General features: G+C 34.1%; 3 protein-coding genes across 16 annotated transcripts in view; 2 read left to right on the forward strand and 1 right to left on the reverse strand.

The window, feature by feature from the left end:
* The window catches only part of usp7 (ubiquitin specific peptidase 7 (herpes virus-associated)), a 34,120-nt gene extending 30,627 nt beyond the window's left edge, over positions 1-3,493 (forward strand). For all 8 annotated transcript variants that reach the window (XM_005163957.4, XM_686123.10, XM_021473871.3 and 5 more), the window contains exons 30-31: positions 1,827-1,917; positions 2,004-3,493. In XM_005163957.4, the coding sequence (XP_005164014.1) occupies positions 1,827-1,917; positions 2,004-2,110 (198 nt within the window). In that variant the 3' untranslated portion in view covers positions 2,111-3,493. The remainder of the gene's footprint in view (positions 1-1,826; positions 1,918-2,003) is intronic.
* Positions 3,494-4,742: 1,249 nt separating this feature from the next.
* ptx4 (pentraxin 4, long) lies at positions 4,743-25,825 on the forward strand. Of its 4 annotated transcripts, none has more exons than XM_068218996.1 (6): positions 4,743-4,798; positions 8,105-8,273; positions 16,261-16,386; positions 20,268-20,446; positions 21,456-22,185; positions 24,987-25,825. In XM_068218996.1, exons 4-6 carry the CDS (start codon positions 20,309-20,311, stop codon positions 25,625-25,627), a joined length of 1,509 nt encoding a protein of 502 aa, XP_068075097.1. In that variant the 5' UTR covers positions 4,743-4,798; positions 8,105-8,273; positions 16,261-16,386; positions 20,268-20,308; the 3' UTR covers positions 25,628-25,825. The 4 variants fall into 4 exon arrangements, with proteins under 4 accessions (XP_068075097.1, XP_068075096.1, XP_068075099.1 ...); XM_068218995.1 differs by having other exon boundaries at positions 20,282-20,446; XM_068218998.1 differs by having other exon boundaries at positions 20,295-20,446.
* si:ch211-157c3.4 lies at positions 5,051-10,515 on the reverse strand. 4 transcript variants are annotated; one of them, NM_001164368.1, is made up of 5 exons: positions 10,469-10,515; positions 8,406-8,474; positions 8,139-8,249; positions 6,808-6,982; positions 5,051-6,429 (listed from the first exon to the last, which is right to left on the reverse strand). In NM_001164368.1, the coding sequence occupies exons 2-5, from the start codon at positions 8,449-8,451 to the stop codon at positions 6,312-6,314; spliced, it is 450 nt and encodes a 149-aa protein (NP_001157840.1). In that variant the 5' UTR covers positions 8,452-8,474; positions 10,469-10,515; the 3' UTR covers positions 5,051-6,311. The 4 variants fall into 4 exon arrangements, with proteins under 4 accessions (NP_001157840.1, XP_005164005.1, XP_073798344.1 ...); XM_005163948.5 differs by having other exon boundaries at positions 5,056-6,429; positions 8,406-8,477; positions 10,469-10,508; XM_073942243.1 differs by lacking the exon at positions 10,469-10,515 and adding an exon at positions 8,715-8,762 and having other exon boundaries at positions 5,056-6,429.
* Positions 25,826-26,376: the final 551 nt, after the last annotated feature.

The following is a 26,376-nucleotide window of genomic DNA, read 5'->3' on the forward strand; positions in this document are numbered from 1 at the left end:
TCTACTAAAAGACATATTACGAACTGTATTGTAAATAAATCAAATGAGCATTTTCATATTAGTTAACATTACTGAAATTAATTTAAAACTGAAATAATTTAAATTTACACACATTCACACAAGTAAATAAATAGACTTAACAATAGGCTAAAATCTGCAGAAATCTTCTGCGTGAGCCTACCTATTGCTCAACCAGCAATGTCTTAAATACAATGGGGAAAAATACTTAATCATTTACTAGCATCACTTGGGGGATATAATAACAAAACTGTCAACAGAACAAAATCCATGTATTTTATTAGAGAAATTAAAATGTTGTTTTTTTGTTTTGTTTTAATAGTGTTGTTTTTATATTGCCAATGAAACAGCCACAGTTTTATCTTCTAAAAGGAACTTCTATTAAATATTGTACTTTTTTTTTGTAGTTACTCGTGGTTTGAAATTTTTTCACAAACATGTTTGCATAAAGCGATTTGATTGGAGGATGCTGCATTGACACTAGGGCTGCACGATTCTGGCAAAAATTTAAAAGTTATTATGAGTAGGCTAATATTATTGCTATTTCTCAAACATATGGGAAAAAATAAATAATATTAGGACATTATTTAGAAATTGATTACCTTTTATTCCCAGCTTTTGCAGGTTTTGTTCACTAAAGTAGTGTGTCCGCTCTTTAACAAACAGTACATCACCTCACGTGTAATTTCGTGGCAAATGACACTTGAGTGAATTTTACCTAATAAATACAGCATGCTGACCATTTGGAGGTGTCCATGTTGCTGAGCAACATATTTAAAACAATGTTAAGACTTGTGCCACCGTCTTTATGCTTTTTTCATGATCTTGAAAATAAAATTGGCCAAGTTATAGAGAAACTTTATTAGGATCATGTGGGGGGTGAAATCGAGATCATCTTTTTTTTCTATTAATTGTGCAGCCCTATTTGACACTTTTACAAAGAACAGAGGCAACACAACTTAATGGACCCACAATTCAATTCCCCAATGTTTGACGTCACTGCATTTAAAGTCAATGAGTAGTGTTAACGCTGCTGCCATGTATGAATGGGGTGTTATAATGTGCTTTCAGTTTATCTTGTTTCTGCGGTGCCAGTAATTCAAATAAATATGATGCGATTTCATCTGTAAAATGTAGCTTTTTATCATCAGGTATCTGAAAACAGATTTGGTCAGTCTGGTGTACAGTAATCCTCCTTAACTGAGTGCAAACTGCCATTTTTATCTTCCTCCAAAACTCATCTATCAATGGTCCAATCGGTTCTCAAAGGATAAAGTCATGAACTGTCCAACTTATTTTTTCTTTCCTTCATTTCATTTCAATTTGATGTGCAATCTCTTTATTATTTTCATGCTGATTTTAAGAACCACTTTTCCTAGTTCACAGTCGGTGCTATGGGTGTCAAAAGACAAAGAACCAATTTTTAACTTGGCTCTAAACCATCTTTCGAGCTGTCTTGGTGGAAAAGGGGATATATGGTCTTTTGTGGCTGTTAGGCACTTATTCGTTCACATGACCATATACACTATGAAAGCAAATGGATCAGTGGTTTTCTTCTACCTCTGGATGTGGTCGACAATGGACAAGCTTGAACATTTCAGGCCCTCTATAAACTCCTATTTTGCCTCTTCCACTTGTGATTGAATTAAATTCATAATGGTCTTAAAAAGCTCTTATATTTGAATTGTAGAAACCTGTAGAAGCCCTGGATTGACAAAAATGCACCCACTTCCACATAGATTATCAAATAAATGCAATTGACAACTGACAACCAAATGTTTAAGCCATTTGTTTTTATTTTCCATCAGTTCAAGTTTGCAATAGTGATGATGGGCCGGCATCAGTATATCAATGAGGAAGATTACGAGGTGAATCTGAAAGACTTTGAGCCACAGCCAGGTATGTTACACACTCTTTCTCTCTTTTGTTGAATGGCTATTTACGTTTGTGTTATAACCTTACCCTCCTGTGCTCTTCTTCTTCAGGGAACATGTCGCACCCGAGGCCTTGGTTAGGGCTCGACCACTTCAACAAAGCTCCAAAGAGAGGTCGCTACACGTATCTGGAAAAAGCGATCAAGATTCACAACTGACAAGCCCCTCACTCTAACCGACCATACTAAAGACTTTAACCAAACCTCTTGTGTGCACCACTTTTAACACCTGCTGTCTGGGTACACAGGTACCATGTATGAAGTCTTCAGCGAATGGAGTGACTGCTGATGCTCCTGTTTTCCTTTTGAGGCTGTTCGATTTGGCTTCTCTAACTATTGACTGCCTATTTGTCTGGAAGAATGAATTGGATTTTAACAAGAAAAGGGGGAACAGTATGTCCTAGACTTTTTTTGGTTTTGATTTTTTTTTCTTTTCTTTTTTTTCCTTTTAAGTTGGTTTTTAAAAGATTTGTTACGGCAAGAAAGCTGCTGCATTGTGAGGTGGAGGCGATGGAAAGAGGAGTTTTTGTCTTTTGCAGAAGATTTAAAAAGGAAACATTCATACTTCAAGAAGAAAAAACAAACAAAGTAATCACCACAAAATGGCTAAGGCTTTTTTTTTTTTTTTGCTAGTTGCCCTGATGACATTGTTGTCTCATTTTTCTGGTCCCTTAGTGCAACTAGACAATTTTCATGTTTACACAATTCTTCTTTTTCACTTAGTTTGGTTGGAGAAATTCAGTTTGTCTTCTCTGGAGATCCTGTATAATAAAGTAAAGAGCCACCGCATCCGTTTTAAAAATAAATAAAAATAAAATGAATTGTCTGTACTTCATCTTGCACGTTGGCACTTAATATCCAAGGTTTTACATTTCTCAGCACTGTTAAATGTAATCTTTGGTTGGAGTTTGATTTGCATATTCCTTTGGTTTCTCCTTTTTGTTCTTTCCCTCCATGAAGTGTTTCTTTTCCCCTTTCGTTAGTCACCGGTTGTGGGATTATTCAGATGGGTGGGAAGAGAGTATATTTGCTCACGGCTCCAGATTCGCTGTTTTGTTTGTTGGCACGAGGCTGCAGTCGTGTAGTAGACTGGTTCGGGACGTAGAGAAACCAGCATTAATGAACCAATACTTTTTTTTCATTCATTTTGTTTTTTTCAGCACGGAAGGAATGCTCCCTAGTGCATAGTTGGCTTTGTAAAAACAATTAAAATTGTATATTTAAAGAATGAACATGTACAATTAAAAACACCGATTTGTTGGGTACAGATCAATTCAGATGTTCATATTCATTGTGTGTAGTTTTATTTTGGATTCTGGCAGTTTTCATTTGGTCTTTTTTTTTTTTTTTCCTTAACTAATTGCAACAGTTTGTCTCGTTTAAGTGCAGTACAAAGATGACCTGCAGATCACATCTTTTTTGGTTTATTTTTTTTTCTCTCCATTCTAATTCCTCCGTGTAGCAGCAGTGTACGACAACTCTTCCTGTATATTGCCTTTTTGCTGGAAAATGTATGTTGAATAAAATTTTCTATAAAAGCTACAGCCGTGGTCCATGGAGAGTTGACTTGAGCGTGTGTTCAGGTTGTTGGTGCTATAAAATGAATGATTTCTGTATGTAGAGAAACAATGCTGTCTCTTCATAGGTAGGTACCTTTATTTTCTTTCCCAAAACTTTTATGTGTGTGTGTGTGTGTATATATATATATATATATATATATATATATTCCCGTGATAGTCTCTTCACAGACTGATTTGTCAGGAGTTAAATTAATACTCTAATAAGAGTATTTTCTGCAGGTCTGTAATACACACACACACACACACACACACAGAGTTGAAGATAGAATTATTAGCCCCCCTTTAATTTCTTTCTTTTTTAAATGTTTGCCAAATGGTGTTAAACCGCAAGGACATTTTCACAGTGTGTCTGATAATATTTTTCTTCTGTAGAAAGTCTTTTTTGTTTTAATTCAGCTGGCATAAAAGCAGTTTTTAATTAAAAAAAAAAACATTTTAAGGTCAAAATTATTAGCCCCATTAAGCTTTTTTTTTTTTTATAATCTACAGAACCTATTGTATAACATCGTTATACAATAACTTGCCTAATTACCCTAACATGCTCAGTTAACCTAATTAACCTAGTTAAGCCTTTAAATATCACTTTAAGCTATATAATATTAGTGTCTTGGAAAACATCTTGTAAAATATTATTTACTGTCCTCATGGCAAAGATAAACCAGTGATTATAAATGAGTTAAATGTAAAATGGGAAAATTTAATTGTTTTCAATTTTTAAAACAAAAAGGCCTCTCAAATGATTGAATTATGTAGATTGTTCTACATAAATTGATATTTGTATTCATTTTAATCACAAATACGATGTGATTCGCCCTCCCAGGTTAAACGTATCTTGATTTAGGAATCTTTAGACATTGATCCTGTGAAAACAAGACACTTGTTTTTGTAAAACGTTATAATAAAAACATTATGCGCAGAGTTCTGGCTATTTTTCAAGTATTGGCGATCAGTACGCAGGTGACAGTCAAACTTCCAAATTTGTAATACAATTTGCTGTGTGCTTCTTATAAATTTAAATGTCGATATTGTGCTACGTTCTAAATATTTTGGATTTAGCTCGGTACAGAAAGGTGTTAACGTATGCTGAAATCTCGGGATGATAAAATGTTCCAATCGTTGCATTTATTCCTACCTGCCAGTCAAACTAGCCAATAGCGAGAGTCGGAGGCGGGACTGCTGTCACAAGATAACCCAGAGGATGTTTAGTTGTTGAGGAGAAAGAAACGTGGATTACCTGTTGCAGACGTGCGAGCTCCAGAATACAAAGGTAAAACAATCTGGCGTTAAACACCGGCGGTGTAAATGTGTGGGCCACTATCGATACCACAAACTCACAGGTTTTCTTCTCGAAAGGTTTGAAAGCACCAAGTCATATAGTATGGTCTTCATTTGTATTGAACTGAAGCATATATTTTTGATATGTTGGCGTTTGGAAGCGTAAACGCAAGTGTTTTTTTTTATTATTCCTGGAAAACATGCTGTATTTTGTAGGATTGTTTTGTGCAGAAACTACATATACTCCAGTTTTAAGGTATTGCACAGACATATTTCAGTTTTATTGTAACAACGGCTCCATTTAGATTCACACATGGTATTTTAGACATTATTGTAGAGTTCTACAGAGACTTTTTTTACAGAGGTAAAAATGTGCTTAAAAGAAACATATGAGCTTTGTCAGTATGGTCATTTAAAATGTAAACATTGAAGTTAATCTTTTTGATTTCTCAACCATTTCAAAGGCCCCTATTGCTTTTCAGTGACTTGTTTGTAATATGTAATGGACAATGACTTTTACATTTAATTTAGATTATAAAACATGCATTCTTAAATTGCCCATGGAGTTCATGTAATATTCATGACTCTTCCAGATCTATATAACACTTTTAAACAAAGCCACCTCATATTCCGAGGGGTTTTTAAGAAAATGGAAATTCTATTTCTTAAAACAGTGAGAAAAAGGAACTAAATCAAAAAAAAAAAAAATCTAGGTTTCGTTAGTTAACGGTAATGTATTTACTAACATGAACAAGACTAGTACATAATTTATTAATTAATCATAGTACAGCATTTACCAATGCATCATTAAAATCTTAATTCACATAAGTTAGATTTTAAGTGAACCCTTTAACATGCATCATAATCACTTCGGTGACCTTTTATCCATAGGTAATCAATATTATTTTAATTGCTTATTGCTATAAATGAGAGTTGTGTCAGTATATTATTCAATACAAGATGTGAGCCAAAAACTTTATTTTCAAGCAGTGCATCTTAAAGGGTTAACACAAACTAACAACGAATTACTATTTTCTAACATTACAAATATGAGAAAAATACTGATACAAGTGTATTATTTATTGTTTGTTCATGTTAGTAAACACAAACTATAATACACAATTGTAAAGTATGACCGGCTAACTTAATGCTTGATTTGTTTATATGATTTTAGGACTTGGATAAAAACAACTGTATTAAATGGTGCAATTATTAAACAAATTAATTATATTTACATAACATCATGTTATGCATGATGTGTGCACATTTTTGGTTTCATAAAAATCTTGACCCTCTGAACCCCTAACCCTGAGTCCGTTATAGGCATAAAACCAGATGAACACCAAAAGCTTCATAGTTGCAGAGCATTAGTTTATACAAGTATGATTGTACTAGATGACATCTGTGTTGGTCTGAAAGTCCAGTCCTTCATATAGTTGAGTAAGGTGCCACACAAATGTGAGAAGTGTTTAAACTGAGCAGCATCCACTGATGTTTGTTATAGATCAGTGGCAGCATCGCTTTTTTTCGACATGCAAGATCTTATTGCATCTTGGGCACGAGTGATAGGCGTCTTTGAAAAACTTCATAAAAAACGGGATCAGACAGCAGCCCAAAACAAACCTGAAAATAAGGAAGAGGTTCAGAATCTGGCATTGACGATGCACACAAGATTCAAATGGTATTATTAGTATGGCCTAACAGAATCTGCATAGTTTCTTTTTTTTGCTGCTTCTTAAGTTTTGCTGACAACTCAGATAAAATTTAAAATCTGAAATTTTAATTTTGTTTTCTTAAAGGTTTACAATGCACATCTAATTAGGAAAACTTGTTTGGCAAACAAAGCTACAGTTGTTCTCTTATATAATTCATCCACTAAAAGATTCACTAATTTATCCACTAATATTACTTAAGTTATCTTGTACAAAAATCATCTAAACTTCTGGGTAATATTTACTAATCATACTGAAATTAAAACTTAAAACAATGATAGGTTCTTACCCACAAAAGAATATGAGTATGCACATCAACCAGGCATAAACTCCCACTTTGTAGGTGACATTGGTTAAGACCTGCTGTTGACAGGACGTGCAGGTGGCCATTGCTGGTTTGCGACCCAGTTCATATGACTCGTAGCTGACATACTTGTTTCTGGCTTCAGTTGACTGAGACTGAACTAGAAGAAGAAAGAAAGTTTTAGTTTGTGAAAGTGTTTTAGTTTGTGTTTAGTAAAACTCTTTTTTTTTAAATTTATCTAGATTGCATTTGCTATTAAGCAACAACACATAGTAGCCTGCTTTTTAAATATTTATATACAGTTGAACTCAGAATTATTAGTACCCTTTGATTTTTTTTCTTTTTATAATATTTTCCTAATAATGTTTAACAGAGCAAGGACATTTTCACAGTATTTTTATTCTAGACAGTCTTATTTGTTTTATTTCAGCTAGAATATAAACTGTTGTTAATAAAAAAAAAAACATTAAGGTCAAAATTATTAGCCCCATTAAGCTATATATTTTTTTTCGATAGTTTACAGAACAAACCATTATTATACAATAACTTGCCTAATTACCCTAACCTGCCTAGTTAACCTAATTAACCTAGTTAAGCCTTTAAATGTCACTTTAAGCTGTATAGAAATGTCTAGTGGCATTATGGCAAAGATAAAATTAATCAGTTATTAGAAATGAGTTATTAAAACTTGTTTAAAATGTGTAGAAAAAAAATCTTCTCTCCGTTAAACAGAAATCGAGGACAAAACTAAACAGGGGGCTAATAATTCAGGGGGGCTAATAATTCTGACTTATACTGTATATATTAAAATATTAATTAATTTTTTAATAATAATAATTATTATTATGCTTTTTTATTCCCTTGTCAAAAGTTTACATTTCTGCATCAGAATAAAAAAAATTTTACTAATATATTTATTAATTCAGATTTTTTTCTTTTAAATGTTTCTTTCTAAAGGATGTGTTGCCATATAGATACATAAATTATTTATTTATTATATATAGGGGCAGATTATTATAAATTGTCATTAAAAACCATTATTATATCATAAAAAATATTTTAAATAATTACATACAGAATATACACATACATAAACACTCAATATTGTGTTTTGAATGTGCAGTTTTGTATTTGCAATTGTACATTTTATGTACGCATATATCTTAGGTGTAAATATATAGATTTAATTTCATTCCATAGCAGAAACAGGCTTTTATAAATCGTGCAGTCCTGATTTTCAAACACAAACAACACATACAAAATTTTCTCTATGCCATTTCAGTTTTGCACAGATGTTTGACAGGAACCAGACTCACCAGGTCTGGATGACGCCACCTGGGCATGAGAAGCTCCATAAGTGGAGCTCTGTGGGGTGAACGGAGTGTGCACATGGTAAACCTTCACATTGGAGCCCTTTCCATCCTCTACTGTTGAACAAAAAGAAGATCGAGGTAAGACATTACCAACTGCTTTCACATGTATTTCAGGATTTCACATTTGCATACATACACACGGAATTGTTTTTAGCCTTAATTCATAATTGTGAGTCGTTGAATATAAACAGTTATGACTCATTTAGTTACCTGGTATAGTATACGGAGGGGGAGTCCCAGTTCCGTCAGCACTCATACTGTCTTTGGCTTGGCTTTAAACTGCTGAATCAAAATAAAGTATGTGAATTAGACAATAGTCAAATTTTATATGCTAAAGAGGTGGGTAAAACCTAATGCATTCTGGTGACTGAAAGGGTAAATTTCAAAAGCAAATCATAAGGTACTGTTAAAACATTCTATAAGTTAGAATGCATGTTAATTTTTTATGATGGCTTGTTGTTTACAAATTTGCCTAAGAGAACAGAAGTCCTCAACCCTGTGGCTGGATATCTGCCCTACCGCAGAGTTCAACTCCAATCCTGATCAAACGCAATTGAACCAAACAATAAAGATCTGAAGGAGCTCATGATAATTACACACAGGTGTGTTTGATCATGGTTGAAACTGAACTCTGCAGGAGGTAGATCTCCAGAAAAAGGGCTTGAACCCATGCCTTATAATTCACTTGAGCTGTCTGCTGTTTTTGTCAGTAAAACAAAGTAAAATGCAGAGTTAAATGCAGAATTCAGCAGATCACCTTGCCTTGATGCCTTGATAAAGGAGACTGTTTACTTCTACATGAAATCTCTTTTTTTCCTCCTAGATAATCATCAATCTATCTGTCAAGTCATGCCACTTTTTTTGTTTTCAACAATGCAATCCTGTTGCCCAGACTTGTTTGATCAAAATGCAAAATAATTACAAGTCGTGGCATTTATTTTCATGATGGTATGGTTTGGTAAACGCCTATGTTAACAAAAAGACAACAGTGTCACAAGCCCAGGCATTGATTGATACGAGCGTCCACCCAAAGACAGAAGAGGAATGTTGCTCGGCCGCATGTCTGACTACAGTACTAATACTTCACATGGAAGACAACAGCCATGACTTTTCAAACAATATATTGTTTTACAGACAGATCAAGAATCACACGAGCGCACATGTATATTAGACAAGTACTATAGTTTATCCCAAAGATTTCGAGATTTTTCGAATGGGACTTTAGCATACACGGGTTTCTGTAGTTTCTGTAAACAAAGATACTACATGAACACACCCATCTATACCAAAACATAAAATATCCCAGCTGATTTATTGTAAGATATGTTTAGGGTGTGTGTATCAGTAGGAGGTGAAACCTCAAGCAGCTGAAATGCGTCAATTATTACAGTAAAAGAACACAAAGCACTATTCATCACACAGGTCAGCTTTGATCAAGGCTTTTGCTATGCTGTCCAATTTATAAAATGGCACATTTCTGCTATTTAGCCATTACAGAGCTTAGCATTCAGCTAATACAAAAGACACGCAATCTTTTATTTTTCTTCAGATATTTGATTGTATAAAGAGTAAGAATTCTAATAAAGTCTTAATTTGTCTGAAAAGCATATGAAAAGCATACTTCATATGGAAGTATATAAAGTAAAACTGAAGTTTTTTTGCAGATCTTAAAGCAAATCAGCCTTAAAAACCTAATAAATATACATAACCATACAAACGACAAGTATATTCAAAGTTAATTTATATTGTGAGTTTTATTAGGAATAAGATTCAAGTATATTTTTTGGGTATAATTAATATAGCACCGTAAATGTTGTAAATATCCGAATTTAACATACTGGTGTATGTGTACTATATGAAAATGACTTGAGACTAAAAAGGTTTCACATTTTAGTTTATTAAAGTTTAATTTAAACATGTTAAATGAACATCACCCAATTTTAAGTGGTTAAGTCAAGTATTATTTTAAGAATATTTCTAAAAAAAAAAGAACATAAAATGTAGTCTTAAGTCAACTTGCATTCAGTTTAAAAGTATACTACTAGTACTCTTTTTATAAGACTAACCAACAGCTTTTACCATTATGAGTTGTAACTAAATTAACCAAAAAAAAAATCTGAATAAAATCCTAAAAATTATATATGCAGCCATATCAAACTATTTAATTGGTTTGCTAGATCCTTTTTTACAATTTAAACCTAATCCTATAAAAGGTCTTAAATCCAAAATCATTTCTAAATCAGGTAAAGTTCCTTGTCATAGAGCTTTCTTACCTGTCCCGTTGAGACTGTTGCTGATGGCTAGTCTGAAACCAGTTTCTATAGCGTTTAACAAGCTTTTCATAGTCACTCAGCTGCTCCACCCCTACCTGTTTGGAATACATTACCATATTCTGTAATCTTTTATGAATGTTCTTGTGACATAAACAGGAAATGGTTTGTATTTCTACATCTGTCACTGAAAACGCCTCTGAATAACCAGTTTTGGCGAACATAGTCAATGGCGGCGCATGAATGTAAACACACTACACTCCAAAAATGATCTTTGCTGTTTGCTTAAATTGCTTATTTAAAAAGAGCTGAAACACAGTACTTGAGGCACAACTTAATTGTTTTATGTTTAATTCATATAAATTTGTAAAAACTAATAAATTGACTTAATGCATTCATGTCCCACCACAAAGGGATTGTGTGAAACCCACGTTTTGTACCGTGTACTTCTGAATTGAAAATCACTCAGAAATCAGCCAAGTGTGTAGTGCAAGCATGTGTCTTTTTTGTTTTTGTTTTCATGTTTTGTATACTATAATGTAAAGCTGGCCAGAAAATTATTCATTCATTTTCTTTTCGACTTTGTCCCTTTATCAATCCGGGGTTGCCATAGCGAAATGAACTGCCAACTCATCTAGCACACGTTTCACGCAGCGGATGCCCTTTCAGCCACAACCCATCTCTGGGAAACATTCATACACACTCATTCACACTCATACACTATGGACAATTTAGCCCACCCAATTCACCTGTACCGCATGTCTTTGGACTGTGGGGGAAACCGGAGCACCCGGAGTAAACCCACGCAAACACAGGGAGAACGCACAAACTCCACACAGAAACGCCAACTGACCCACCCGAGGCTTGAACCAGCCACCTTCTTGCTGTAAGGTGACAACACTACCTACTGCATTGCCCCTCCAGAACATTCTCTTTTGCTATATCCTATTTTCAAGAGTTCTTAAGATATTGCTCGATAATATTAGCAGGTTTGGCATGCTGTACCAGTAGAGAACCCTGAGCTTGGAGATAATGAAATCCAAGGCTCCTGCCTGGTCAATGAGCATAAGATCAGGTAGCCCTCGAGAGCTCTCCCTGGTAAAGTAGGAAAGGGGTGGATGAAGGGAATTTTTACTAATACTAGTCTGAGTATTAATAGATAGTTTGGAATGATCCGATTGGCTTAATGATTACCGATGAGAGACCAGCCGCGATCAATCACTCCTCTCGAAATTCGTTTTCTTTACTGAAGCAGTGATGCTTTTACTTCGAGTGTTGTGTTGTTGCTAAATATATTTACTCTTTTTGAACATTTATTTTTTCAATCCAATTTTATTTAGTTGTGTTATTTTTATCTGTTGGTAAAAACTGAACTCAGTATTGATTTAACAGGAAAAAGGCGATGTATTTTGAAAATCAAAGAATCGATTACTTGAATGCCTTTTCTCCACAACTTTACTTTTAACTTAAATTGACTTAAATCTTGCTGTTTCTCATGTGATTTTTGTAAGAAATATATTTACATTAATAACATTGGTATTGTAACATTAGCGTCAACGTGACCCCACAAAAGTTCAAAAATTAAAATGCACTCAAGCTGCTACATTTAAACACAAAATTTTAAGATTAGTTAATGATTAATTGCAATGTATAAAATTAAAACTGAAGTCTTTGAAACGGCAAACACACATACAGTAGTTTACTTTGGTTACAGTTTACTAGATGTTTTACAATATTTTAAAGCATTTAAAATTAAGTCAGTTACAATACGATTATTAGCTTTTATGGCAACAAAGTGAAGTATCACATCCGTATTCATTAATAAACCAACTGGATTAATACAAACTCGCTGTAAATAGCCCCTGTAGAATTCCCCCCCCCCACCCCTCCTTCACCAGGGTGAGTTCTCGAGAACTACCTGATCTCGTATCCCCTGACTTTCTCATTGACCAGGCGGGAGCCCTGAGCTCAGGGTTCTCTCCTGGGACAGCATGCCAAACCTGCTAATATTATCAAGCAATATCTAAGAGTGAACTCTTGAGTTTACTTACATTATTCAGTAAATTAACAAATTGCTTTTTACTGTGAATATGCTCCAAAAAATGCTAACTGTATTTCTTAGCATAGTTTCAAGTTCCAATGGGTGAACTCATTTCAAGTCTTTGGGGAAATGGGTTTGCTTACTTTAAGTAACTCAACTTATTGCTGCTTACAGTGAATCTGCTTGGAAACATCTGCTTATTTTGCAGCTTAATATTACAAACTGTATTTCTTACTGTATTATTTCAATTCATTGTCTTGATTATAAACGTACTGCTCATGGCACAGTTTTAGTGTTTACAGTACTTTGATATAATGGATTCACAGAAGAATATTCCCAGAAATCTGCTCACACATCAAACATGGCATTTTTAAAAACAGTATTGAGTCTTAATCTGCAAATCAATTTTTATTAGCCTTTAAAACAGAAAGGAATACATTTAAGCAGTGGATGCTCAACAAATTTTCTTGTACAGCTTAAATGAACAATAACCAGCAGTATAACATAAACATTTAAATAGCTTAATAAATGCTACAGTAGTGAGTAATGAGTTCACTATTCTCATTCCATTAATGTTAATAATTTGTAAGCCGTTTCAACCGAGGACATATAATCAGTTTCATTAAGGTTTATTCTTCTATAGCTTAAAAAAACAGATTATTTTAATCAAAATGTCCTCATCCCCAAGGGTTTTCAAACTTTCTTTATTTGGTTTAACACAAAAGAAGATATTTTGAAGAAAGCTGAACACCTGTAACCATCGTCTTCCATAGTAGAATACTGTGGAAGTCAATGGATACCAGTTTTCAACTTTTTAAAAAATATATCGTCTCTTGTGTTTCATGTTTGGGAGAACAATTTCATTAAAATGAGTGTCTATAGTATCAGTGAAAGTCTCAACATATCACTATAAACTTCAATGTGAAGTATGTTTAAAAAAGGTGTCAAAAATGGCTTTGAGGTGTCAGACTACAAGTATTAAATTGCAAAAATGTTTTCTGTTTTAGACTTTAAAAGCTCCCTGTCTAATCTGAGGTCAGATCTTTGCAGCATGTTACACGCCATCATCACAGTAGTCCTAAAACCTTCATGGATAGATTTACTATGGTGATAATGTTCTGCGCGAGGGCTAAGGGTGAAGAAGGGTTTGAGATGAATGGGTGAGGGACTGGATGATCTGTGCAGGCGTGGCAGGGAGTGGAGGACTCGGTGTTGCTGATATCATGAGAGTGGCTTGGTCTTTGTGCGACACTCCTTTTACTGTGGCTCAGCTCGTCCGTCTGCATTCCCTTACCGTCACATTCCTTTCTAGAGGTTGTAAAGTTTTCGTCAGTGGTTTACAGAAATAACGATTAGAGTACAGAATGTCATTTTTATTTGGTTTGGTCTGGGTTTGCTTATTAATTTAGGGAGTCCTCTGGAAGAGTGTGATGCTGAATTGGTTGTATTTGCGAGTGTTTAGATTTACGTTTGCACATTTTGCAGATGCATTTATCCACAGCAACTTACAGTAAATTGCATTGAAGGTGCACTTTTTACTTTCTTAGTGCAATATTTGAGCTACTGAAAAGCATTATGCATGATGCACTTGTGTTCATTTATGTGCAGCACATACATTGCTGTTGATATTGCAAGGATGCATCGAATTAATCAGTCAATATATTATCAATAGTAAATATATCTACAGAATTATGATGATATATATATATTCAGCTGTGCAAATGTCTTCAGCAATAATAATAATAATAATATGTTATTAGAAAGATTTCAGAATATGCACTCTTCAGAAAAATGCTGGGTTGTTGTAGGACAATATTGGGTGAAATATGAATAAAGCAAAAAACAGAAATGTGCGTACATCTAGAAAATCTTGAAGGCAAGTGCTCGATCAAAAACAAACAAATTTGAATAAACCCAACATTGTGCATTTTTTTCAGTTAAGTTTAAATGACACTTTTTAACCCAACTGTTGGATTTGTTCATTTGACTCAACGTTGGGCTAAGGAAACCCAACTGTTTTAGTTGTGGAGTGTGACTGGATTTATCATCTCATTACAGGAATAAATTACCTAAACAAAAACAGAAGAAAAAAATGTATATTTACAAAGTAATTGAGTTCTCATAAATATAAATGGGGCGACATGGTGGCTCAGTGGTTGCCTCACAGCTAAAAGGTTGCTGGTTCGAGTTCTAGCTGGGTGAGTTGGCATTTCTGGGTGGAGTTTGCATGTACCCCTCGTATTGGCGTGGGTTTCCCACATGTGCTCCGGTGTTCCACCACAGTCCAAAGACATGTGCTATAGGTGAAGTGAATAAACTGAATTGGCCATTGTGTAAGAGTAAGTGTGTGTGAATGAGTCTATGGGTGTTTCCAAGTACTGGATTGTGGCTGGAAGGGCATCCGCTGTGTAAAACGTATGCTGGATAAGTTGGCAGTTCATACCGCTGTGGTGACCCCTGATAAAAAAGGGACTACGCTGAAGGAGAATAAATAAATAATTTCAGAATAATCACTCTAAAACATGCTGGTTTGTAGTAGCCCAATTTTGGGTCAAATATGAATAAACCCAACATTGTTTTTAAGTTAAATTTAAATGACACTTTAAAGATTTATTTTTGGCCTTTATTGGGAGAATAGGACAGTATTTTAGACAGGCAACGAAGTGGAAAAGAAAGAGAGGGAGTAGGGACAGGAAATGTCCTCGAACTGGGATTCGAACTCAAGACACCTTGAAGTGCTTCTGCACCATATGTCAGCACGCTAACCACGAGGCTATTGCAGCAACTAAAGATGACAATTTTTAACCGAACAGTTTGGTTTATTAATTTGACCCAATGTAGGGATAAAACAGTCCATTTTTTAGTGATCGTGTGACTGAAATGATTAAGATTTGTAAATAAAAACCCTTAAATAGCCTAAAAGACAAAACAAAAACTATGACTATAAATGTGCTTGAAAAACATTACACCTTTTTGCTATATAAATGACAATATAGTTTTGTGTTTTGAGTAAAAGATCTTCTTTGTTGTATTCTGTAAGCTACAGATTGCATTTCTTATCTATATATGTATGTATATATAAACACACACACACACACACACAACAAAATTGTAATGTTTTAACTCCAGAAGTAAATAAAAATGGTCACAATTTTTGTAATCAAGAAATCTTTTTTACAATGTTTCTTTTCTGACCAATTGCTCAAAATTACCATATATTTTATTATTTTTTTTATGAAGGAATGTTATCAGACCTTTATATCTTTTATAAACAATGACTAGTATATTTAGAAAAACATCATTTTCAGTGTCTTTATAATGTATCACAGTATTAAAGTTTATAAAATACAGTGTATAAACAAACATCATTTAGAAAAAAAAAAAAAACATTCAACATGCCACAAAAGGGTTATTGGCATCATTTGAGATGCTTTTAGCAAAATTTTTCACTTCAAGCCCTAACGTCATTGAATGTAATTTCCGAACATACTAGTGTACTTGATGCAGCGTCATGCTCACGCAATAAAGTGTGATTGGGTGAGCTGTTCCAAACTGACTGATGAAAAAACTACTTGGAACATGCATTCTATAATAATACTGCCAGTTTATGTGTTGCTTAGCAACTATTATACAGCTTCTAGTAAAAATAATAAGCCACTTATCTTGAATATAAATTGAAAATGTTCCTCTATTGCTGTGCTGCAGATTTATAAAGAAAATAAATAATTAGCGTTTCTTGCTTATGATTCTGCAGCAACACAAGTGCAGACAACATGCAGAAGCCCACCAAACTGGATTTTCAAGACTGTGTTCAAGGTTGATGGAAGGCAGAAAATCACCTAAAATGTTGGCAGCAGAGGGTTCATTTTGCCTTTTAAAGGTAATTTCCTTTATGAAACAGATCCCTAGGTGACATTTCAATGCACTTGTGCTGGAACTTTTGAGAGCGTCATCAGGCATCTCGATGTGGTCCTGCAGGGTGTGGTTGAATACTAGAAGAAACTATGCTAGAAGAAAGAGCCAACATGAAGAAGAGATTAGTGTGTACAGTTCTCATAAAGCTCAGAATGACAGGAAGAGAAACAATGTTTACAAGTGATTTTACAACTTCCAAACTTGCAACCAGGGGTGTTAAAAGATACTCAAGTGAAAGTATGTGAACATTTTACACAAAAGAACAAGTATCTGGATATACTCTAGTAAAAAGTACGGCTTAAAGTAGTTTTCTTTTTAATTGAGCAAAGATCAAAACACAAGAAGAACTTTTTAAATCAATTCAATTCAACTTTATTTGTATAGCGCATTTACAATGTAGATTGTGTCAAAGCAGATTCACATAGAAAATTATGGTAAATTGAAACAGTGTAGTTCAGTTTTTAGTCTTTAAGTTCAGTTCAGTTTAGCTCAGTTCAGTGTGGTTAATAATCACTACTGAGAGTCCAAATCCATCGATGCGCAGCCCTATAGATCTCGAAACATGCAAGCGAGTGGCGACATCGGCGAGGAAAAAACTTCACCAATTGGCGAAAGTGAAGAATTAAAAAACCTCAAGAGAAACCAGGCTCAGTTGGGCACGACCATTTCTCCACTGGCCAAGTGTCTTGTGCGGAGCTGCAGTCTAGGCGCCGGAGACTGGAGAATGCTGGACCTCATCGAAGACTCGTCTGTCCCTGGAGCATCACAGGAATTAGTCTCATGCTCTCCACTTCTCCATGACCACTACAGCATCTGATCAGGATACGGCCTGGTCCAGGATTATGGAAACGTTGGGATCATCTCATCACTAGTCTTAGATCCAATCAGTTTATTGAATTATTCTCCAATGCAAAGTCAATAAATAGCATAAAGTCATTGATCAGACAGACAAAGTTTTGGTTAAAACAGGGAAACAAAAAATCTAATGGCAAAGGCCAAAAACATTTATCTCTTGTCTTATTTTATTTTTTATTTTATTTTTATTTTATTTTATTAAAGCAAATATAATAGTCAGTACTCAGTAATAATAATTCAGAATACTCGTCATCAATAATAATTCATAATATTCCATTTGATTGGAATAATTGTGCCTTAAATGACCTGAGCAGTTGAGTCGAATCTATTCAAATAATAATAATAATAATACCCTCTATAATACTAGCTCATCATATTGACCAATTGGGACTTATCATAGCATACATATTTAGCTTTTTTATAGACTTGATTTGCTCCTCATTTGTATGTTACATTAGATAAAAAGTCTACTAAAAAACAGAATTCACTCCTAGTACTATTATTCAGCATAACATAATGTTGCTTTTGAATTTTCCTAACATTAAAACATTGTCTAAAATGTAAATTGTAAATGTAAATATCTGAAAATGTGGCAAATAGAATACTTTTACAGTTTTTTTTTTAATTGGGAGGAAATTAGTTTACAGAATTAAACATATCGATCTACCCAAACACACATAAAAAATGTGTAAATACAGAAAATGGCTTAAAAACTGCTGTTTAAGAACACATTACGTTTACATGCACCGCTTACCATAGAAAACAAGTAATGGACAGTGTGCTTTTATGTGTATAATGATAAATGTAATGTGTTCTAGAAATCATTTAGACATCGCAGAGCAGCAGAATCGTAAAGAAGTTGTTTAATTGTGATTCTAAACCTGCAAGAAAATGTACATAGAACAATCAGCATACTACAAACAGATGCATGTATTGTGCTCATATCAACACTGACCCAGTTCTAATGTCGTTTCTTTGAAATCTCTGTCTTTTCTTTTTCTATCTTTAACACAAACATCCACCAACAATACAACCAATGGCTAATACCATTCACAAAAGAGAGGACATCTTACCTAAACCACACTTTAAATAGACAACACTAGGCTATACATTTGTTTCAAGCAAATTTATGACCCTGGACCACTAAATGTTAAGTTTCATGGCTATATTTTTGGAAATTGTATGGGTCGAAATGATCGATTTTTCTTTCATGCTAAAATTCTTAGAATATTAAGTATTAAATTTATATTGTAGATAAATATAGCAAAACTCAATTTTTGATCATTAAAATGCATTGCTAAACACTTTATTTGCAGGCGAATTTTCTTAATACAGTTTTTTTTTTTAACTCAAATATTTGAGATATTTAAAATAGTTGCATCTACAATATTTTCCAGTCCTAACAAAAAACACCTTGATGGAAAACATATTTATTCAGCTTTTAAATAATGTATAAATCTTAATATAAAAACGCAAATAAAGTATGTTTGTGATCAGGGGAGGATTTAGTAATTTTGGGGTGCTAAGCAATTCCAGCCATAGGGCCAAACTCCTGAAATCCACCCATTTTACTTTTTAATTTTTTTTTATTTGTCTTGCTGTTTTTTCCTATCTCTCATCCTTTCCGACATTTGAAATGAATGCAATCTCTACATTTTAAGTGATTTGTTTTCTTAAAATGAATATTTTTTTATAAATTTAACTGCTGGATTGCTCCAAAATGGATATTTTATTTAGTGATATTATTATTATTATTATTATTATTACATAACATTACATTATATTACATCACAATAATATTATATTTGATTATATACTAAATAATATTTAATTTTGTTAAAATTGTATTTGTTTTACTCTCATCGTAAAAAATATGATAGAGAACAATGTTAAAGTTAATAGATATATTTATACTTCTAGACTTCCTGGGACCCTGTAAGCGGCTGCTGACAGTACCTCGGTTAGTGGTTAAATCCGCCCCTGCTTGTGATTGGTTTTGTAGTCCAGGTCACAAATATTCTGAGTTTGCATGTTGCACGATTACTAGGCCTTCCACACAGTATTGCATGTATAACAACTCAAACAAGCCAGTTATTTATTTGATCGTCTGAAAATGAAAGGACCCATGCATATCCTGTTGGTGAATTATGATCAACTGTAAATTTATTGTCAACGCAAGATCCAGTTGGTTAGGTAATTTTCCCAGTCTTGGTATTTCACAAAGAGTGCATTATCAAAATCTGAAACATGATCTTTGGCTGGCTGCATTTCCTAGAGCATGAATTATTGAATAAGTTTTGCTATAACTAGGCAACTGTACCACTTATTAACTGTAGGGGGAGCTGAACCTGTATGTTTGGCTAAAACATGATTGCTTTCATCATTTACATTTTATGAGCTCTTGACCAAAATTCAATTTAGCAGATGACTATAAACAATCTTATTTCCAATATTGTCCAAAAAATAAATAACAAAAAAATCTACAATAATATGACAAGATTATATAAAAGTTAAATCTACAATCATATTAATACTTTCAAATCTGTTTTATTGTTGTATATTAGGAGATATTTATATTTATCAATGATATTTATCATGCTTTAAGACGATGCACTTAAGAAGTGACAAATTTAAAGTCTGATCTATTTTGCATTATAAAATGTATCTATTATCTTTATCTTTCTGTAGGATAATGATATCTTTATTATATTTATCCTGTCTCCTTTCAGTGTTACTAGTTGGATTCATATTAATACACTTTCTATTCATAATGTGGGTTGCACAAGTATTTATGATGACTCTTTAGCCATGTTTTTGCAAATGTGTGTTTTTTTTTTTGCTTGGAGATTTGTTGGGGTCTGTGAAATCCATTTAGACCTGTTTTAGTTTTTCTGTTGCAAAAAAAAAAAAGGGGAAATCATTTGCAGGATGTTCAGGGGTAGGAGGGTGTACGCTTGCACAAACTGTTTTAGGATTGAATTTTCATCTCAGATTAAGTTTTTCAGACTCTGTTCAAAGGAGGTAAAGTGACCATGACCAGACAGGTTGGAGGAAGTGTTTTTTTGCTGATCACAGTCTTCTTGTTGATGCCTATGAGCTGGACAAGGAGAGGAGTACCGGCTGACACATTTAAAGCCTTGAACAACAGACTGAGGACGCTGAATCAGCAGGTTTGTTTTTTAACATAGTGTCTTTAAATATAATGTTCAAGCCATGGTCATGGCAAAATGGGTGTCTGTGACAACATTATGGCACAAAATGAGATTGATGTGTATTAAACATGTTTCTCTTTAGTCTGAATGTGAAATGTTCAGTGAGTGGCTCTAAAAATGTGATCAATTTCCATAGAAGCTGGTAAACGGTGTAGTTTTTGACATTTTAGAAATCAGAGTAGCACTAAATTCTGCATTTTCAGATTAAAACCATATTTAATGTTCAGCTGAAGAAAAACAAATCACCTTAACCCTTTACTGGGGGTTTATTTATTTTTTTAAAGTCTGTAAACCCCATAAAGCCTAATTAATCACACATAAACACTCCAATTTTTTAGTCAGTATTTCAGTAAGTAAATTAATAGCAAAAATCATCACTAAAATAACATACAATCAATAAACTTTATCTGACCAACCACTGATAGAAAAAGTGTCAAACAATGTCCTTTACCTTGTTTTTGCATGATTTTGAGCTCTTTTTGTTTAACTGGTTTAGTATCATTACAATTCTACTTTGTTTACTATGTTAGAAAAGCCTTAGAATGTATTAATTTAGAAATGAAGTACTAGTAAAAGTGTTTTGAGGTATTAAATCATGTGATTCAAGTCTTATTCATAAGTCTGTATTCTGCAAGTAAATGTGGTGCCACCCAAAACACTCACAATATTTACTTTAGGTTGGAATTTTGGTGGAATAATTATCTAAAATGACCTGAGCAGCTGAATCATAGTCATTCAAAAAAAAGAAAAAGAAAAAAAAAACAGTATTACTCTTTTTTTAGATTTGATTTGTAAGTTTCAATGGAGTTAAAATGTCTACTAAGTAAGTAAATATACATGTTAATTTAATAATGAATGCGAATTATTGTTTTATATGTTCATCAATATTGTGTAAAGGTGCATTTGTTTAGGATCTTGGGCAAATCACGTTGCGTTTATTTATAACATTTGACTCCTTCAATCCTAGTTCAAGAGATTTCAACAGATGACCTCGACTCATCTTCAGAGAATTGGCAAAAACCACAACGTTACAAACAACGTAGATTTTAAATTTTTGAGTCAGCAGTTTGAGAGGATCTCCAGGGAGCTCCGTTCATTTAGAGAAATGACAGAACACAGTCTGAATTCCCTCAAATCTTGGACGAAGAGTCTACAGAAAAAGACCAACAGGCTTCACTCCAGTCTGTCCAACATGACGAGAGCACTGTGGCAGAACAACCATCACAACCTCAGAGAAATACACAAGCAGAGAGCAGCGTTGACTGATCTGTCCCATAAGATCCAGAAACAGCAAAGCCAAATCGACTCATTGGAGTCCTTAAAAGATCAGGTTCAGGATGGGATGCAGGATCTTCAGACGTCTCTCAAAAAACACCAGACACGGATAATGAAGTTGGAAAGTCAGATTCAAGAACTGTTAAAGATCATTTCAACTTCCAAGGCTGAAGATCCTTTTAATTCTATTAGGAAGCAACATGGAGTGCTCATGAGGCATGTTCAGACTCAACCAAAGTCCAGAGAGCACAGAATAAGAGAGAGGTTGTTGTTGAGGTCAACGAAACAACCACAGACCACAATAAGGGAAAGACAATGGCAGAGCACCACACAACCAACAGTTCAGGCTCACGAGGAACTTTTTCAACTTCCACTTCGACACAAAATCCCACATGTTCAAAGTCCAAAGGAAGAAGCCAAAAGTAAGTATTTATTAAACTCCAGTGGTTTTGTGCCTAAAAGTTAAATTGAAATGAAATTGTAAATTTATCCACATACAAAAGTATGTCAGTTTAAAAACTTAACAACAGTTTAACTGTCTACTATTTTAATACTAGAATCTTGCCATTTATACAACAATCATTTAAAAAAAGATTATATATTAAAATATGTCTAAACTAAACTATAACCTTTGAGAGGCACATCTTTTGAATGATTTTCTAACGGCCGCAAGGGTTTTGCACTCTGCTTATGCGCCCTGTGTGCCTTTCGTTTTAACCACCTGCTGCACCTCGTGTTTTTGTCGTTGCGCTCTTTGCTCTTAGTTGAAAAAGTCAACTTTGATCGGAAAAAGCATGTCACCTCAGTTGCTTCTTTTTCATTGTCCAATCAAATGAAAAGCAAAGGCGGAGTTTTCATTGAGGCGACAGCAGTGTTTGGTTGTCTAGGTGTTTACAGAGACTTTAGAAGATGGAGGAGAGACTAGTGGTTGCTGTATTGAGCTTTCAGGTGCTGTATGACTTCACAAATCTTGACTATCACAATATTATTAAATGTAAAAATTATACCTTTATCAACAGCAACACTTGCGCACAATACACAGCTGATTCAGTTGTTGCCTAGTGACATAAAAAGTGCAGAGCACTCATTTTTTTCTTGTCAACAAAAAGGCAGTGGGGTCCAATTCACAATTTTGGAACGTAAAAGCACGTTCGGTGTGATCAGCCCTTACGTTACTTGGGATAAAAGCAACTGGCAAACACGAACTTTAAAAATATTAGTTGCTGTCTTATATGATTAAGTTGAGCCATATTAACTTTAGAAGTAATTTCAACTTAAATTTCTTTCAAATGACTTTTAAAATCAAGTTGAGTGTGCCGATAACCTAGTGGTCAGTGCACCGACATACAGTATAGCTTAACTGCACTGTGGGCATCCCGAGTTCAAGTCCTGACTCTTGGATTGCATTCGAGTTCAACTTTTCACACCTGCTAACTTCCCTCCGTCTCATTCCCTCGGATGTACGTCATTGATTACGTTACACAAGTGTCTACTACTGACTTTAAAATCAAGTTGAGTAGCGCCAAAAGCCTAGTGGTCAGTTCAATGACATATCACTCAACTTCCTTCATCCCGTTCCATTGGATTACGTTACTCAATTATTTACATTAAGATTACTTTATACAAGTATTTACGTTCATATTACGTTACACAAGTATCCATTACTGGATGTCTGCATGGGTTTAATTGAATGCCCTGAACCATAGGGGTCAACCTAAGTTCCTGGAGGGCTACAGCTCTGCACACTTACTTGTAGGTTTTAAGCAAGCCTGAACGATTTCATTAGTTTGATCAGTTGTGGAACTAAACTGTGGAACTAAACTGTGCAGAGCTGCGGCCCTCCAAGGACTGAGTTTGACTCCTGTGCACTAAACTCTTGAGCACTTGAGAGCTACATGGTTGTAGTGTCACAATCGCATGGAATTCTAAGACATATAGGTGCTGGAGTGGGCATATGAAGCAACTCGCTAAATTTATATTTATGTCCATGTAAGCTTCCCTCATTCACTTGATGAAGTGGAACACCCTTTATAATTGGGAGTGGGGATTTTCCAAAGGGAACTAGGGAAGGGAAGTTTGCGAGTACATGTTTAAAAGTAGAGTAGAACACAACCATGGACCTTTCCCTATCTGTCCCCCTCTCTACCACTTCCTGTCAATATACTGTCTTTTCATTAAAAAAAACAAAAATAAAGATACTTTTTTATTAATTTGAAAAAACTTGAGTTTTGTATAACTTGAAAAACGCAACATGTTTTTAATTTAACCACTTTTATAAGTGGCATAAAAATAAATGTGGTCATGACTAGGCATGGGCCAGAATAAAATTCTGACTGTATGATAACCTTGGATATAAATATTACGGTATGGACAAAACTGCTATCAAATATGTTCTTTTTAAATGTCTGGATAAAAACAAAAATGTTGTCCTTTGTACACAATATATTTTAATTTGAGAAACATTTAAAATATTTTGGAGCAGTAAACATGTTTATGGCTAAATAATTTAAATGAATTATGGACTTCTGCTGTCTTCATCAGTTTCAAAAACACAGATTTTTTTTTACAACTTAAAACGGCAACTTTGGAGATCTTTTCTGCTGGAGATACCAATGTCTTAAAAAAATACAAATTTAAATAAAAAATTTGACTCGTACCTTAGGAACAGTACAGCAGAAATCTTTGATGATTTTAAACCTTTTCCAAACCGCAGTATACCGGGAACACGGTTATCGTCCAATGTCTAATCATGACATATTAATCTTATATTTTTTTTTACATTGCATACATAAACTGTAAAACACAAAAAGTTAAGGTAACTTAAACAATTTGAGGAAACCGATTGCAGCAAACCGTTTAAGTTCAAAAACTAATCCTAATGAGTACTGTGAACTTAATTTATTTGTTTTGAAGTAATGAGTAAATCATTACCTTCAACACTGAGTTCAAAACTTTTTTTAAATAAGTAGAATTAACTTTCAGTACATTTTGAGTTAACTACACTCAATTCGTTTCATAAAGTCGACTGTTGGGTTTTACAGTGTATAAACGTAAAATTCAATTAATTAACTTTATTTAGAAAATTAATTAAAGTCTGAGAAAAAAACTATTTGACACTTTTAAAGACAAAGGTCAGATTGATTTATTTTTATTTTTGGCCAAATGTAAAATGTTGAATACGTTCTTATTTTTTTTCTCATTCTTTTTTTTTCTCATTTCAAAGTTTGCAATGTGGGTTCAATGCTTCTGTTTCCATCTACCTCCACTGAAAATTATGCCATCTTCCAGAAGACATTCCAAACTGGAATACATGAGCTCTCTATTTGCACTTGGCTCAAAGTAGACGCCAAGTATGTTGGAACAATTTTTTCTTACGCCACGGAAAACAACGACAATATGCTTGTTCTCTATGGTCATAATTCTGGAAAACTGGGCCTTATGGATTTTGTGATTGGAGATCCAACTTATCGTGAATTACCTTCACAAAATATCCTGGATGGCGAGTGGCACCATTTATGCATCATCTGGTCTTCTATCGAAGGCAGGTTTTGGTATTATTTGGACCGTCATCTTATATCTAATGGATCCAAGTTCCAAAAGGGCTATGAGATCCCTCCTGGAGGCTTTGTGGTTCTGGGGCAGGAGCAGGATTCACTTGGTGGGGATTTCGATGTAGCAGAAGCATTTGTGGGCAGATTGGCTGGTTTTGCATTGTGGACTAGGACTCTGAGCCCTGTTGAGGTGTCTGGACTGGCTGATGGAAAAGGAGTCCCACAAGGAGCAGTGCTCAGCCTGGATGATGTAGATCAGATGTCTGGTTCTGTTCAGCACATCACCTGTGAGTGTCTGGAACACTGCGTGTAAATGCACAACATAATCTGTCAGAAAGCACCTTTGAATTACGCATTGTTTTTGTAGTTACATTTATTTTGATAAAACAATGTTTATATAGTCATTAATCAATCATCATTTACATATTTGGTCTTAACTTTTAACTTGTTTAACTTTTAACTGATTTCAGTTATAACGTTTGATTTAAATAAACAGAACAGTTAATGTAAATGTACAGTCTACTTTCATTTAGCATTGTCATGGTTTAGCTACACAATTTTTGTTCAGATGATGTGCAAGGTTTGCTGTGTCCCTGTAGAATTTTAATGTTGTACAGTTCTACAGTATATTTTAAAGTTGCTTTGTGAAAAATACTGTACATTTTATAGGATCGATATACAATATTCAATTAAATTCAGTTCAAGTTTATTGATATACTATAGGTGCTTAACACTGAAATCTGGACTTTATTATTACTTCTTAGTTCAGTTTCCACCTGCGTGGGGCACACTCATCCAATGTATCGTTATGCAATGCATTGTGTGTATGCTTTACTAAAAAGATAGGTCATTAATCTACTTTTTAACTGAGTGTGTGTCTGAGCCTCAGACATTATCTGGAAGGCTATAGAGTTTAGGAGCCATAAAGAAAAGGCTCGACCTCCTTTACTCGACTTTGCTATTCTTGGTACTACTAGAAGCCCTGAGTTTTAAGATCTTAAAAGAGCGGGTTGGATTGTAGCGAGACAGAAGGTTTGTTAGATAAACTGGAGCTAGATTATT

Source organism: Danio rerio, chromosome 3, assembly GCF_049306965.1.
Source record: "Danio rerio strain Tuebingen ecotype United States chromosome 3, GRCz12tu, whole genome shotgun sequence".
NCBI classification, from domain to species: Eukaryota; Metazoa; Chordata; class Actinopteri; order Cypriniformes; family Danionidae; genus Danio; species Danio rerio.